At 57.4% G+C, this 14,681-nt stretch overlaps 2 protein-coding genes across 7 annotated transcripts in view; one reads left to right on the plus strand and one right to left on the minus strand.

Moving 5' to 3' along the window:
• UNK (unk zinc finger) overlaps positions 1–10,983 on the plus strand; it is a 33,693-nt gene extending 22,710 nt beyond the window's left edge. For 4 of the 6 annotated variants that reach the window (XM_032429460.1, XM_032429463.1, XM_032429462.1 and 1 more), the window contains 9 exons: positions 1,382–1,524; positions 1,948–2,148; positions 2,730–2,795; positions 3,291–3,465; positions 4,367–4,468; positions 4,625–4,813; positions 7,466–7,647; positions 8,262–8,519; positions 9,283–10,983. In XM_032429460.1, coding sequence (XP_032285351.1) covers positions 1,382–1,524; positions 1,948–2,148; positions 2,730–2,795; positions 3,291–3,465; positions 4,367–4,468; positions 4,625–4,813; positions 7,466–7,647; positions 8,262–8,519; positions 9,283–9,438 — 1,472 coding nt within the window. In that variant the 3' untranslated portion in view covers positions 9,439–10,983. The remainder of the gene's footprint in view (positions 1–1,381; positions 1,525–1,947; positions 2,149–2,729; positions 2,796–3,290; positions 3,466–4,366; positions 4,469–4,624; positions 4,814–7,465; positions 7,648–8,261; positions 8,520–9,282) is intronic. The other 2 variants (XM_032429461.1, XM_032429465.1) reach the window with 2 other exon arrangements.
• Positions 10,984–11,067: 84 nt separating this feature from the next.
• The window catches only part of UNC13D (unc-13 homolog D), a 14,291-nt gene continuing 10,677 nt past the window's right edge, over positions 11,068–14,681 (minus strand). The window contains exons 29-32 of the mRNA XM_032429466.1: positions 14,411–14,531; positions 14,046–14,169; positions 13,401–13,597; positions 11,068–12,643 (exon numbers count right to left, since the gene is read on the minus strand). Of these exons, the coding sequence (XP_032285357.1) occupies positions 12,522–12,643; positions 13,401–13,597; positions 14,046–14,169; positions 14,411–14,531 (564 nt within the window). The 3' untranslated portion in view covers positions 11,068–12,521. The remainder of the gene's footprint in view (positions 12,644–13,400; positions 13,598–14,045; positions 14,170–14,410; positions 14,532–14,681) is intronic.

Genomic DNA, 14,681 nt, shown 5'->3' on the forward strand with positions numbered 1-14,681 from the left:
AGGAGCGGCCCGCAGCAGGCTCTGTCCTCACTGGAAATTCCGGGCCCCCCTGCACAAACCCCCTGTAAATGGCCTCAAACCCTGGAGCTTCCAAGATCGTGAGATAGAGAGCAGGACCGGGCCCCTAGTCAGGCACTCACAGTCCCAGGCAGGGTGAGGTGCCCTCACGGAACCAACTAGGCAGATCTCAGCAGCTATCCCATGCCACATCCATGGCAGACGTCACTAATGAAACATGGTGCTCCGTCCTGCTGAGAGCAGAGCTGTCGAGTGAAAATATACTGCAAACCTTCATGTCATTTTATTTTTTTTATTTTTATTTATTTTTATTTTTTATTTTTTTAAAGATTTTATTTATTTGAGAGAGAGAGACAAAGAGAGCAGAGGCAGGGACAGAGGGAGAGGGAGAAGCAGACTCCCCGCTGAGCAGGGAGCCTGACGTGGGGCTCGATCCCAGGACCCTGAGATCATGACCTGAGCCGAAGGCAGACGCTTAACCGACTGAGCCACCCAGGCGCCCCAACCTTCATGTCATTTTAGATTTTCTAGTAACTATGTTTAAAAAAAAGTAAATTAATTTTAACAATATATTTTTAGTTAATTCAATATAAAATTATAATCATTTCAAAAATAGTGTAAAAAAATCAATATTTTACTTTTTTTTTTTTTTCCCTCCAAACGAAGTCTTTGAAATCTGTTGCACACTCGAATAGGTAGGTGCAGCATGTTTCAGTTCAGACCAGCCCCTCATAGCCACATGGGGCTCATAGCTGCTGCGTCGGACAGCGCGGCTCTCGGTTCTTACACTGCACTCTAGACCACCACTGCCCATCTCGGAGATGGAGCTCCAGTTAAAACTCGTGTCCACCACAAGCCACTGCTCCGATTGTCCTTTACCTCTTTTCAGGCTCAGGCCTTATCTCTGGGATTAGAAGGCCCTGGGAGGGGGGAGTATATTCTTGGCACAGCGGTCATCCCCAGCCATGGGCAACGGGGCCCACTGCTTGAGGCAACACAGAGAAGTAATTAATGGCTCAGGCTTTGGAGTAGTGCAGATCAGAGTTCAAATCCCAGCTCTTTTGTTTCCTAGCTCTACCACCTAGGGAGATTAACCTTACCTCTCTGAGCCTCAGTTTTCTTATCTGTAAAATGGAGACCACAATATTATTTGCATCCTCTAGTCATTGTGAAGATTCACAGTTAATACAAATTGCCAGGTACAAAGTAAGTGCACAGTATGCAATATTAATAGAAAGAAGGTAGGAGCCTTCCCTCTGTGTACAGGGGGTGCATGGTCTCCTTTGAAGAAGACCCAGATGTGTTTTTGGAGGGACAGAGCTGGCACAGGGGCCTGCTGACGCCCTGATCCTGTCTCTTGCAGAGCCACCCCTCAGTGACGATCTACAACCTACTTCAGCTGTGTCGAGCCCCACTCAGCCGGGTCCCGTCTTGTACATGCCATCTGCTGCCGGAGACTCGGTGCCTGTGAGCCCCTCCAGCCCACATGCCCCTGACCTCAGCGCTGTACGTGCCTGTCCAGGGAGTGGGTGGGCACCATGCCTAGCCAGGAGTCAACACCTGCCTCTAATGCCCCCAGTTCCCTCCCAGCCTGTGCTTGGTGGGCCCTGGTATTTTGCCTCAGGCCAAGGGGGTTCTACTCTTTCTGCCCCAGGGTTTTTCTTTCAAAATCTGGTAGAGGGTGGTGTACCCAGAGCCTGTGTGGGTCAGCCTGAATAGAGCTGGTAGAAGGGACACAAGCCTTCTGTCACACTCCCACATAATTTCCTCCTGAGGTTCGGGGTCCCTGCATGGTAGTTGCTGCCCACTGGCAGATGAAAACAGAACTGAGCCCCTTGCTGAGGAATCTCCCTCTGAGGAGGGGGTGGAGGGTGGGCCACGCCCCAGCCCACGTTGTGCCCACAAAGCCGCTCCCTTTCTTCTCTGCAGCTCCTCTGTAGAAACAGCAATCTAGGAAGCCCATCTAATCTCTGTGGCTCCCCCCCGGGCTCCATCAGGAAGCCCCCGAACCTGGAAGGCATTGTCTTCCCTGGGGAGTCTGGCCTCGCCCCTGGCAGCTATAAGAAGGCTCCTGGCTTTGAGAGGGAAGACCAGGTGGGAGCTGAGTACCTGAAAAATTTTAAATGCCAGGTAAGGGATGTAAGGGGAAGCCCAGTGAGGTTAGCTTTCTCCCTGCATGGGTCAGGAGAAGCCCTGGAGGGCTGTCTTGGCCCAACTATGGGGAACATGACTGGGAGCTAGGAGGTCCCTGTCTTCAGCCTCTGCAACACTAAGCAGAGGGAGTGAGGCCGTCCCGTTTTACAAGCGAAGACAGGAAGGTTAGCATAGCCAGGTACCTGTCACGGAGCCAGTTAATAGAGGAGCAGGGACTCCTATCTCGGTCTTCTGACCCCATAGCTGGTCTTTCCCCTGCCCTATGCTGCCTTGATGGAGTGGCAGGGCCTTGGGGAGCAGGACAGAGGGTCTCTAATTGGTCTAACCTGAGGCTTGGAGTCACCAGGGAGAAGAGGAACAGCTCCCCTGGTTCCTACGGTAGGGAAAGGAGTAAGGGTGGGGAGGGAGAGCAGGGTATGTGGTGTAGAGGGGAATTGCGTGACAGGTGCTGTCAGCCTTAGTGGGCCATGGCAGGTTGATGCTTGGGAGGACTCCTGGACTCAGGGGCCCTCCCTAGGACCACACTCATCTCCTGTTCTCTGACTTTTCTCTCTCAGGCCAAGTTAAAACCCCACTCACTAGAGCCCAGGAGTCAAGAGCAGCCTCTGCTTCAGCCCAAACAGGTATATAGCTCTCAGCCCCGTGTCTCCCCTTCTGGCACTTGCTATTGATAGGACAGGCCCAGAATCCCCAGCCTCAGGGAGTGGGACCACTGCTTTCCCCACAAGCTGAGGGCAGGGCTAAAGTGGGGCCCTAGCCCCAAATCCAGAGAGGGTGGGGTCAAGCCCTGGAACCTGTCACCTCCTGGACTCATCAGTCAAAAACAATATTTCTGGAACGTCATACTATGCTAGGCGCTGGACTGACTTCTCCCTTCCCCTACTGTAGGGCTTGTACACTTAGGGTGAGTGGGCCCTGCGGCCTGCAAGGCACAGCTCTCCAATCCCAGCCTCTCAGCAAGGTGTCGAGTGGGTGGGGTCCTGTCTGGGCATGGGGGCATCCGGATGAGAGCTGGAACGCACCATTTCCTCTGCCCCTCCCAGCCCCCATCTCTAGCCCCTGGCCATGGCCTCCATGAGCGGGCATCCCATTGCTTCCTCCTCACTCTTTCGTTGCAGGACATGCTGGGCATCCTTCCCGTGGGCAGCCCCCTGACCTCAAGCATCTCTTCTAGTATCACCTCCAGCCTGGCAGCTACTCCCCCTAGCCCTGCAGGCACCAGCAGCGTCCCTGGCATGAATGCAAATGCTCTGCCCTTCTATCCCACCAGCGACACGGTAGAGTCAGTCATAGGTAACTAGGCCATTTCTGTTGCCAAGTCCAGGACTGGATCTGGAGTTAGAGAAACTAGGTCTCTGGAGTGAGATTCAAACCAGTGTACTTGTCACTTTAGACATTTATCTTGGGAGAGTTAGAGGGTGGGCACTCTGAGCCCTTTGAAAAGGGAAAATGAGCCCAAGGTGTGGCCCAAGAGTAGACCTTATAGGAAAGTAGCCCTTCAGTTTGCTCTGTTGTGCAAATTAGAAAGAGATAACTCTTCCTCTGGACAAGTGCAGTCTCATTCCACGACGTAGGTCATTCAGCCCTCACTCATTCTCTCACTAGGTATCGTGTAGTGAACAACCTGTGCAACTGTCCTCAGAGTTCCTGGCCATTTGAAGCCACTGCCCTTCTCTCTCAGCAGTCATTTATGGGTGCTACTTCGTGCCAGATCGTGTTTTAAGCACTGGGATGTTAAGAGATGCAGACAGGGTGTTCCTGTTGTTCCCAGCCTCCCAGTCTAGTCCAGCAGAGGGCAGTGGATATTTGTCAAGCACCTACTCTGCAGTAGCCACTGAGGGCCCAGAGGCTTGCTTGCCCCCAGAGAACGCAGGGATGAGACATATGAACTGTAACAGCAAGAGACAAGACCTCTGTCAGAGTCAGGAACCCTGCATTGGGTCCCCTGGAGGTATCAGTGAAGATTTCAGAAAAGCCGCCATCTGAGCCGGACTTGGCGAGGCAGATAGCTCAGGGCGTCCGTGTTGGCAGAGCAGCAGCCCGACAGGCAGAGGCTCGAGAGCATGGGTCTAGTGGGACTGAGCGTGAAGAGGAGGCAGTAGAGGGCAGGTGGGTCCTGGAGGCAAGGCCTGGAACCTCAGGGTGGTGTGGCCTCTCAGGAGGCAAGGAGGCTCACACCCCAATCTGTCTCCAGAGTCTGCCTTGGATGACCTGGACCTGAACGAGTTTGGGGTGGCCGCCCTAGAGAAGACTTTCGATAACAGCACAGTGCCCCACCCAGGCAGCATCACAATTGGTACTGGGCAGCGGGTGGGCAGCGGGCGGGCAGTGCTCGAGGGAGGGCTCGTAGGGGTCCAGCCTGGCCCAAGATGGGCAGATGAGCTGCCCCCTGCTGGTGTGGCTCCGCATCGCTTGCCCTGCCCTTACTGGCCCTCCGGGGCCTCTCTTCCAGGTGGCAGTTTGCTGCAGAGTTCTGCGCCCGTGAACATCCCCGGCTCCTTGGGCAGTTCTGCTTCCTTCCACTCAGCATCCCCGTCCCCTCCTGTCAGCCTCTCCTCACATTTCCTGCAGCAGCCCCAGGGCCACCTGAGCCAGTCAGAAAACACATTTTTGGGGACCTCAGCATCACATGGATCTTTGGGTAAGAGAGTGTGTGTGTCTCTGAGACCTGGGGCAGGATCTGGGCTTTTGGAAAGTGCTTTGTCCATAGCCAGAGGCAATGCAGAATGAGGTTGAAGCAAGTGGCTTATGGCTTGGAGGTGGGTCAGGTCCCTGTCCCATGTTTCCCTTAGCTGGGTAAAACTAGACAAGCAACTTAGCCTCTCTTAGTTTCCTCTGCTTTAAAATTTGTATAATGGCAGCATCCTCCTTCTAAGACGGTGGCGAGGCTTAAATGAAATAACATGAGTGAAGTGCTGGGCACAGGGCCGGTGTGCAGTGAGAAGCAGTGGCCTCAAGTGCCAGGGCCTAGGTGCTGTTCCTGCCAGTGTGCTGGTTCTGCCCAGTCGCTCAGAGCGCTCGGAGGCGGGCTCACAACAGCCAGCTTCACTGGAGGCAAAGGGAAAAATCTGAATAGGCTCAAAGTGGCCTTCCTGGTAAACAGAGGCACCAGGCAGACCTAGCTGTAACCCCAAAGGCTATTTGCTGAACACAAGTGTTAGAACGGTATGGACTGTGCCTTCTGGCGGGCACGTCTGTCACAGCCGTTGGAAGCAGGGTGTGGAGAGCCGCACGCTCCAGCACCGCGGGCAGGGTTCCCTCTCGTGGGCGGGCTGGTGTGAGTGTTCGCTGAGGTAACACGTAAAACAGCTCGGTACCCAAACCGCCGCGTCTGCTCTTAGTTCCCCTCCCCCGGCAGCTGTTGGAGGAGATAATAACCTCCGCTGAGGGTGCTGGGCTTCCTGGTCACACTGAGCCTGAGCCCCTGAGCCACGTTGGACATTCTGACCAGGCTGGGAGCTCCCTAATCTCACTCCAGAGATCAGGGCAGCACGTTGATTTCTTAGTATCTTTCCAGCTTTGGAGGTGGCTGTTACATTTCATGTTGAGTCTGTCAGGTTTAGATGCTTTGTGTTACATTTGTCTGACTTGCTCGTATTCTGGAAGCATCTTGATTGTAGCCCTTCTCACTGGCTGCACATTCATTCACTCCTTCTCCATGTAGTTACTGAGCAGAGTTATGGGTACACTGTGAGCTCAACAGTCCCTGCTGGTACGGAGCCATGGTCCAGTCGGGGAGGCAGAGGAGCACGGACATGAGAGCATACGGAGGACTGTCACTGTTGTGTGGAGGCAGAGGCCTGGCTTTGTGATTCAGAATAATAGAGGGGACCTGAGCGGGACGCAGTCGAGAGAGGAAGCGGCTCCTCTCCAAGAGAGGAAATGCTGCCTGAGCGTGAGCAGAGGTCCGTGGGAAGAGCTTGCTGCTGGGACGGTGTTGTGTTGGTTCTGAGTTCCCACCTCTGAGACAGGGCACATAGGCTCATAGGTTGTGCACATCTCAGGCTCTCCACACAGGATGATGTCTCTCATATTTTGGGTGCACTCGTATTGCTTGGAGGCTTCTGGAACATCCTGGCTGGATTAGCAGAGAAGAGAGTGAGAAAGAAATTATTAGAATAAGCGTGGGCAGAGTGAGGCCAGACGTGGGTATGGATCCCCCTGTAGAAGATAGGGGCTGCCCTGGGGGCCACAGAGGAGGGCACATGGTGTTAGTAAACATCTGTGGAAGGACTGAGCGAGTATGGTTGGAGGAGCATGCAGCGTAGCTTATTGGAAAGAGGAAGCCTTTGGAGTCCGATGCTCTGACTGTATATTGGCTCCAGTATTTACTGTTTGTGTGATTTTTTTTTTTTTAAGATTTATTTATTCATGGGGCGCCTGGGTGGCTCTTCGGTTAAGCATCTGCCTTCGATTCAGGTCATGATCTCAGGGTCCTGGGATCAAGCCCCGCGTCGGGCTCCCTGCTCTGTGGGGAGTCTGCTTCTCCCTCTGCCCTTAAGCCCCGCTCATGCTCTCTCTCTCAAATAAATAAATTAAATCTGGGGGGTGGGGGGGGGAAGATTTATTTATTTATTTATTTGAGAGAGAGAAAGAGGGCATGGAGGAAAGGGCAGAGGGAGAGAGAATCTCAAGCAGACTCCCTGCTGAGTGCAGAGCCCCACATGGGGCTCGATCCCATGACCCTGAGATCATGAGCTGAGCCGATACCAAGAGTCAGACGCCCAAGCGACTGAGCCACCCAGACGCCCCTACTGTTTGTGTGATTCTTAGCAACACATTGTATCTGTTTCCTTATCATAAAACAAGGGGAATGAAGCCAGGGCTCCCTGAACTCCTCCTGTTCTAGCTGTGCCATCATCTGAGGCTCTGGCCTGTGTTTTTGCCCCTCAGCCTCCTCCCAAGCCTTACAGAAGATGCACGAGGCTCTCCTCCCTCTAGCCTACAAGTCAGTTCGCAATCGTAAATAGCCTCCTTCACAGACTGCTCTCCCTGCAGTACTTCCCAGTCCTCCGAATCACCCTGTGAGGCAAATGATGGGATCCTCACTTTACAGATGAGGATGCTGAGCCTCAGAAGTTAAGTGCCAAACGTTGAGTAGCAGGTGGTGCAACAGTAGGTCTGATGCCCCTGTGGGCCCTACGCATTCCTGTGAGTTTCCCCAGCCTGACATTGCCGAAGCCTTGCACAGCTAGCCCCTTGAAGCCGCCCGGAGAGGGCTGGACAGGACCAGGGCCTGGGCGCAGGCCTGAAGCCCTCCGGAGCTCTAATATTCTTCCCTTTCCCGAGGCAGGTCTGAACGGGATGAATAGCAGCATCTGGGAGCATTTTGCCTCTGGCAGCTTCTCCCCAGGCACGTCCCCTGCCTTCCTGTCCGGGCCAGGGGCCGCTGAGCTGGCCCGGCTGCGGCAAGAGCTGGAGGAGGCTAACGGCACCATCAAGCAGTGGGAGGAGTCCTGGAAGCAGGCCAAGCAGGTACTGGGCCCCACACCCGCTCGCCTTCCCAGGGCCGGTTGCCGTCCAGCCTGAGTCCATCTTACACAGAGCGGGCGCAGGGCTGGGAGGGCAGGGGTCCTGGAGGACAGAGCAGAAGCTCAGTTTTATTCACTCTCTTCTGTGGAAACACTTGCCTTGCCAACCAGGACCCCGGGGTGGCTGGCGCCCCAGGCCCGGCATTCCCACTGTGAGTTGCTTATTTGGTTTGGTCGCACAGCAGTGCTGGCCTCTCCCCAGAAGTCCTGACTTTGCAGGGCTCCAGGGCCAGGGTTCTAGGTTTTGAGATGGTTCCTCTGTCCAGCTGCAGCCCGGCTGCTCCTGCAGGTGCTCGCCAGCAGCATGCCCCCCTCTGCCTGGGCTCCCCTGCTGCGTTGGGCTCAGCCCCCTTCCCTGCCTAGAGAGGGTCTCTTGCAGGCCCTGACATCTCTCTCCTCTGCAGGCAGTGCCCGCCTCCTCCCTCCCCAGACAGCTGACCCAGCTCCCCAGCAGGCCCCGCAGCCACAAGTGGCCCATGCGGGCTCCCAGAGAGGTGCTTGCAGGGGACACGGGGGCAGGGGGCCATCATGATGAGGCGCTGTGTGTTGGGCCCACAGGCTTGTGATGCCTGGAAGAAGGAGGCAGAGGAGGCCGGTGAGCGGGCCAGTGCAGCGGGTGCTGAGTGCGAACTGGCCCGGGAGCAGCGGGATGCACTGGAGGGGCAGGTTAAGAAGCTACAGGAAGAACTGGAGCGGCTGCACTCGGGCCCCGACCTGCAGGCCCTGCCCACCTTCTCTGACCTGGAGGCCCTCTCGCTCTCCACCCTCTACTCCCTCCAGAAGCAGCTGCGGGCCCACCTGGAACAAGTGGACAAGGTCAGCCCAGGAGGTTAGGGGAGCGCTGGGTGGGGGCATACAGTAGCCTCAGCCAGGACTTGGACTCTGAGGGGTCCTTGCTGCTCCAGGGACAGCCACCTTCCTTCTGAGAGCCTCTGCCCAACTGGGCTGACACAGGATGCTGCCTGCAGGTGGGGAGGTAGGAGGAAATGTCACTCCTTGGGGAGGTGAGAAAGGTGGAGGTGGAGAGGTATCAGTGCTCACCCCCCCCAGTTCGGGCAGGGCTGACCCAAGCTACATCACTGGGCCTGGGCCTTCAGTGGCATCGAGGTGCTTGTCCTCCTGTGAGCGCTGCACGTACCAGCACACATTCCAGGGATGTTAGGTTAGGTCCCCAGAGCTGCTTTGCATTCCTCAGTGCCCGGCTGGATGCCCGGGGAGCATGGCACAGCAGAAAAGTACATTCTTTCTTTGGGCATTTGTAGCCAGGCCTCATGGTTCTCATCTGGGGACTGAGGGTCACTGCAGGATCAAGCGAGGCAGGGGCTTTGTGGGAGGAAGAGCCTGTTGGGCGGGAGCTGTGGAGCAGCCCTGGGCCTCCCCGCTCCCCGGTGGGGCCGGAAGCAGACTTTGGGAGCCTTGAGGGCAGCAGCCTGAGCTCCAGCTCTGCTCTCTCACTTGTCGGCTGAGTCCTGTGAGCCCGCCGCTGAGCTCTTTGCCTCAGTTTCCTTGTCCCAAGGGGACTGAAGTGAATGTGAAGAAGGGCCGGGCCAGTGAACGCGGTACCCCTCTCCCTCCCCAGGCCGTGTTCCACATGCAGTCGGTGAAATGCCTTAAGTGTCAGGAGCAGAACCGAGCGGTGCTGCCATGCCAACACGCCGTGCTGTGTGAGCTCTGCGCCGAGGGCAGCGAGTGCCCCGTCTGCCAGCCCAGCCGGGCCCACACCCTCCAGTCGTGACCCTGCAGGCCTGGCCCCGGCCCGGCTCAGATCTTCTTTCCTAGGACTTTTTAAAGTATATATATATGTATGTATGTATGTATGTATGTATGTATGTATGTATATGTATATGATTCTGTATATGTATACATTTCTGTGCGTGTGCAAGTGTGCGTGGGCAGCAGTGTGTGAACAGTGTCTGTGTGTATATCTGTACATAGATATAGACACACACTTTAAAACAGACTTACCAAGCACTTTTTAAAAGAAAAAACTATTTTGCAGCCCTCCCCTTGCCCACTCTGTCCTTTTCCACTGCAGAGACAAAGTCCCCTCATTGCCCACCGGCCTTTTGGCAGGGGATAGGTTTCTCTTTTTAATGTAGGAAAACTAACTAGTTTTAACTTCTTCCTGGGGCCCGAGCAGGAAGCTGGAAGGGGCCAAGGGGAGGGACCAAGCCTTCAGGGCAGGCCCTGTTCACTGCACCTCCCCAGGCCAGGGCCAGAGCCAGGGGTGTGGACATCTGGGGGACAGACCTGGTTCCCAGCCATGAGGCTTGAGAGGGGGGTGTGCTGGGGGTCTCAGCCAGCCTAGCTCCTAGGTTTTACCAAATGTGTATCTAGTCTGGGGCTGGCAGGCCAAAGCTGCAGGGGCCAGCCCCGCTCCCAACCCTGGGCCCTTGAAGCTCCTTGAGGGGCAAGGCCCGGGAGTTCTACCCCTCAGGTTCCTGAGGCCAGGGGTCCACCTCAGTCCTCTCCCTCCGGGCCCCCAGAGCAGCCTCCCTGGCCCCAGGACCACCTACCAGACTGGCACTGCCCTCTTCATAACCCCCCAGCTGCTGTCAGCTTCCTCCCTCTCCCCCCTGCCCCCCTCTGGCAGCTAGCAGGGCAATTGGTGGGGAGGAGCTGCAGACTGGGGACCAAGGTGGGGCTTAGGCCCTGCCCTCCTCACCGGGAGGGGCTCCGTATGCATTCCTTGGTGCTCTCTGAGTGCAGCTGACGTCCTGCCCGTTTGGAGCGGACGCGTGTGTACATGTGTGTGCGTGCCTGTCCAATGTATATTGTGTCTTAGCTTCCATTTTAAAAATTGTTCTGTACAGAAAGATGCAGTGGGGGCGGGAGGGCAGAGCGGGTGGAGGGAAGCCACCCTGCTCCCAGCGCTGGGGGTCTGGGGTGGGAGCAAGAGGGCTGTGAAGGGTCTGGCCTGGCCCAGGCTCCCCCTTGGGCTCAGCACGAAAGGGCTTTCAATGAATTAAGTGAAAACTTTTTTTTACAAAAATGCAAAAATCAACAAAGCTCCAAACCTATTGGAAATAAAATATGAACTTACAATGGTAGCTTGTTTACGTGGGGGTGAGGGAGAGCAGGGCCCCAAATAAGGGCCTCTGAACTATCAGAAGAGTCAGCTTGGCCCTCCCAGCCTCGGCTCCAGCCCCACCTAGGCCATGGAAGGAGCTCAGGCCCCCACCCGAGGTGTAGCTAGGCGGCTAAAGCCACCTTCAAGCCCCCAGGTGGCTCCAAGCCCCTAGACAGAGCTCAAGTGCCCTCCGACCCAGGCCTGCTGGCGCAAATGAATTGGAGACCTTTAGCCTGGGAGGCCTCCTAGGCGTAGGACTCTTCAAGGATCCATTATCAGCTGGGACCTGTTTACTTGTTTTGCGAAAGACAACAGGTCCCTAGTTGTCTCCCAGAGAAACAGAAAAAGACTGCTTCTCATAAAAGCACTGGAAGGGAGGAGGAGGGTCTCAGCCTTTGAGCCACCTCCTTCCTCTGCTCTAAGCGGGCCTAGCAGGTGGCTGTGAAAAACGCACCTGGTGGGCTCTGTATGGGGCTCAGGTTCAGAGCTGAAAGGAGCCTTGGAGGTGATCTCATCTGACCTCCGACTGCCATCATACTCGAGAGGTTAAGGGACTCAAACAGGGTCACACAGCTAGAATGACAACCTGGCCTTGGGCTCTGACTCCCAATACAGTGGCCACCTCTCCCCCAGGCCAGGCTGGGACCCTGCTCCTCTAAGCCCTTGAATAGCCACTCAGCCTGCACTCCTGGGAGACCCCCCACTCCCGGTGCTCCCCTTGGAGTGCCAGGCAGCAACCACTAACTGACATGCCTAGTAACGTTTTGTGCGAAGCCCTGCTTGTGCATCAGTTACTCCCACACCTGCTCTAGAACATGAGGGAGTGAGGGGTGGGCCAGGCCCCCCCAGGTCAGGGGCAGCTCAGGGTCTCCTTGCCAGAGGCCTGAGGAGGGGGTTTGCATGGCCTGACTAAACTTCTGGGCCCCAGTGCAGGCCAACGGTATAGTTCCTTAGAGGACAATGAATTGTTTTTGTTTTTTTATTTTTGCTAAGAAAGTTCCTAAGTGGCAGGTACTGTCCCAGGGAGGAGGTGTCCTCAGTAGACACGACTGGCCAAGCTGTCTTTTCTGCTTCTGCCCCTCCATGCCAGCCCCACTGCCAGCTTTCACCTCTTCAGAGCCAGAAGCTCCTTGGCTGTAGGCTCCTTAGCCTGGGTACCGGCAGCCACCTCAGGAGAGGAGCCAGGCTCCCTTCATTATAGCTGCCGCCCTCCCCACCGGGGCAGCTGGAGCCTCGTCTCTGGCAGGGTCCCCTCCCTCCCCCAGGAGGCTTTGTGCCATAGCCCTGGCCCCAGTGAACCAAGGTAGGGGTGCTAAAGAACAGGCCCACGGGAGCCTAACCTCCACCCCAGGGACTGGAACAGGCATGCCAGAAACAGGTGGCCGAGAGGTCTCTGCCAGAGCAGCTTCCCCCAAAGAGGGAAGCGGGGGCGGGAGCCGCAGACAGCTGCCCCCTCCCCCTGGTGCTGAGATTCGGTGGGGAATGCTGAGGCCAGGGCTGCAGGCAGGAGGAAGGGAATATAAATACTAACAGGCTCCTGGCACCAGCACCGTGGGCCCCTGCCCTGGCAGGAGGACCAGACGGGATCTTCGTGCTGGGCCTTCCACACGCTGGGGTTCCCCAGGCTTGCAGGGCCCTTCTGGAGCATTAGGCCAGGCCGGAGGGCTTGCACTATGGTGGGGAGAACCCAGACCTTTCAGGAAAGCCCGTCCCTACCGGGCACCCAGCCCCATCCCTAACCTCCACTGCTACCGCCCGGGCCTTGGGGCATGCTGGGAGGCCTGCTTGGCTCGCTGCCGCCGCAGCCTCACAAACACCTGGGCCTCCCGGTCACCCTTCCGGCTCTCCAACAGCTGCAGGATGGGATCCCCTGTGAAGAGAGGCGTTTGGGGGTCAGACTGCGGCGGGGGGGGGGGGGAGGCGGTGCCTGGGTAGTGGCAGGGGACACTGACCCATTCTCTAGCCATCCTGGAAACTAGTGATGGACACACACCGGCCACGCTCACAAGACAGCCCGACGGATAAGACGAGACCCATCAGCGCCTCTGGCATGACCGCGAGTTGCACTGGAAGAGGCTGAGTGAGATGCGCCTCAGGTTGCAACTATTACCTTTTTATATGAGAACCTAAGCCTAGCTAGTTAACCTCTTTGTGCCTCAGTTCACTCATCTGTAAAATAGCCATAATAGTATCTGACACGTTAGGTGGTTGTAGGATTGGGAGTTAATACGTCTCGAGTGCTTAGGAGTGGCCGGTAAGTGCTCAGACGTGTCACCTATTATCCAGCCTGGAGGACACTTGGCCTGTGCCCCCCAGTCGGAGACCTAGCCTCTCTCCCCAGGTAAGCATACTGGTGACCCCCCATCCCCAAAGAGTCACACCACACTTGGCCTAACAGATTTCACTGGTCTCTTGATGCGCCCGAGAGATCTACTCAGCAGCACAAGCCACCACGCTGGCTCCACTGGCTCCCACACCCAAGGAGGGATTCCTCTGAGCCCAGCTCCATCCGCGTCCCCAGGGGCTGCTGCCTGACCTTTACGGGCTGCCCCTCCCCTGCACCCCCAGTGCTGGGCCAGGCCCTGCACCCGAAGCCCCACAGCCTCTGCCCTGGGGCTCCGGCCTACCGTTGAGTGCAGGGTAGGTGAGGGGCAGGCGGGTCTGAGGCACCTCGCCAGGCTCCTCGGGCCCAGTCAGGCCCGGCACGGAGCGTAGTGGCAGAAAGGCCTCCCCTTCCAAGTCGTCAGCCCCCAGCGTGTCGTGGTCCAGCACCGTGAGCAGGAGGCACGCTCCGTCCCTCTGGCACGGCTCAGCAGGCACCAGGCTGAATGGGGGACAGAGCGGGGCTCAGCTGCCTGCCCCTACATGGTCACTGGCACCCCCCCCAAGAGGTCATCGCTGGTTCTTGGGGACAGGCCAGGGCTGAGGGCAGACAGGTGGGCATTAGGATGGCAAAGTCAGTTCTCGGCCTGGCGTGTGCCCTGACAGACCCCTCCTTTGACTCTGGGCTGGTACTTTAAACCAGGGGCCTGTGTCCCCCAGACCCTCCTGTCTCGGGCAACAGAGGACCTCCCTGGAAGCAAGCCTCTAAGTCCCAACAGGTGGGGGCCCTCTCCCCCGCAGTCCCACTCCTCGCAGGGTCCCAGCAAAGCCCTGTTCCAGGGGCCCCTCCCTGGAACCCAAATGCCTCCATCACAGGGGAACCGTGGGAGGAGCAGGTCCGAGGGAAGTCCAGGGCTGGGGAAGGGTGGCGAGTGTAGGAACCCACTCACAATTCAAAGGTTTCATCAAACAGGGGGTGAAGGTCCTTCTTGTGCTTTTGGGTCTCCCGGGGGGCCAGCTCAGGGAACTCGTGCCTGGGCTCCAAGGTCAGCTGGACAAAGGGATCGCTGGAGCCTGGCAAGTGGGGAGGTCACCTGGGGAGGTGACGTTGCCAAGGATATCCCAGCTCCCCGCCTCTAGTTCCCCGCCCCTGCCACTGTGCCCTGCTCCACAGCATTGCCCCCTCCTGGCAACAGGAAGGACACGCGCCCGGCGCTCCCTCTCCGGAGAGCAGACCTGCCGGGGACACGGGGAGGGGCGTGGGGGTGCGCAGAGCGAGGACGCGGGCAGTGGCCGGCGCGCAGCCTGCACTCACCGTTGGAGTCCAGGGGCAGCAGGCTGGAGGCGCTGAGCAGTTCCACACGCAGCTTCTGCTCAGAGGTGCGGTAGGAAGCCTTGACTGTGACAGCCCCCAGCTCCTCGGAGGCCGTTTCCGCCTAGGGGTGGAGCGCAGGGGCAGAGTGGGGCAGAGTGGGGCGGAGTGGGGCAGAGTGGGGCGGAGTGGGGCAGAGTGGAGGCAGAGTGGGGCGGAGTGGGGCAGAGTGGGGCGGAGTGGAGGCAGAGTGGGGCGGAGTGGGGCGGAGTGG

The sequence above is a fragment of the Phoca vitulina genome, unplaced genomic scaffold (assembly GCF_004348235.1).
Source record: "Phoca vitulina isolate PV1807 unplaced genomic scaffold, GSC_HSeal_1.0 scaffold41, whole genome shotgun sequence".
In the NCBI taxonomy this organism is placed as follows: Eukaryota; Metazoa; Chordata; class Mammalia; order Carnivora; family Phocidae; genus Phoca; species Phoca vitulina.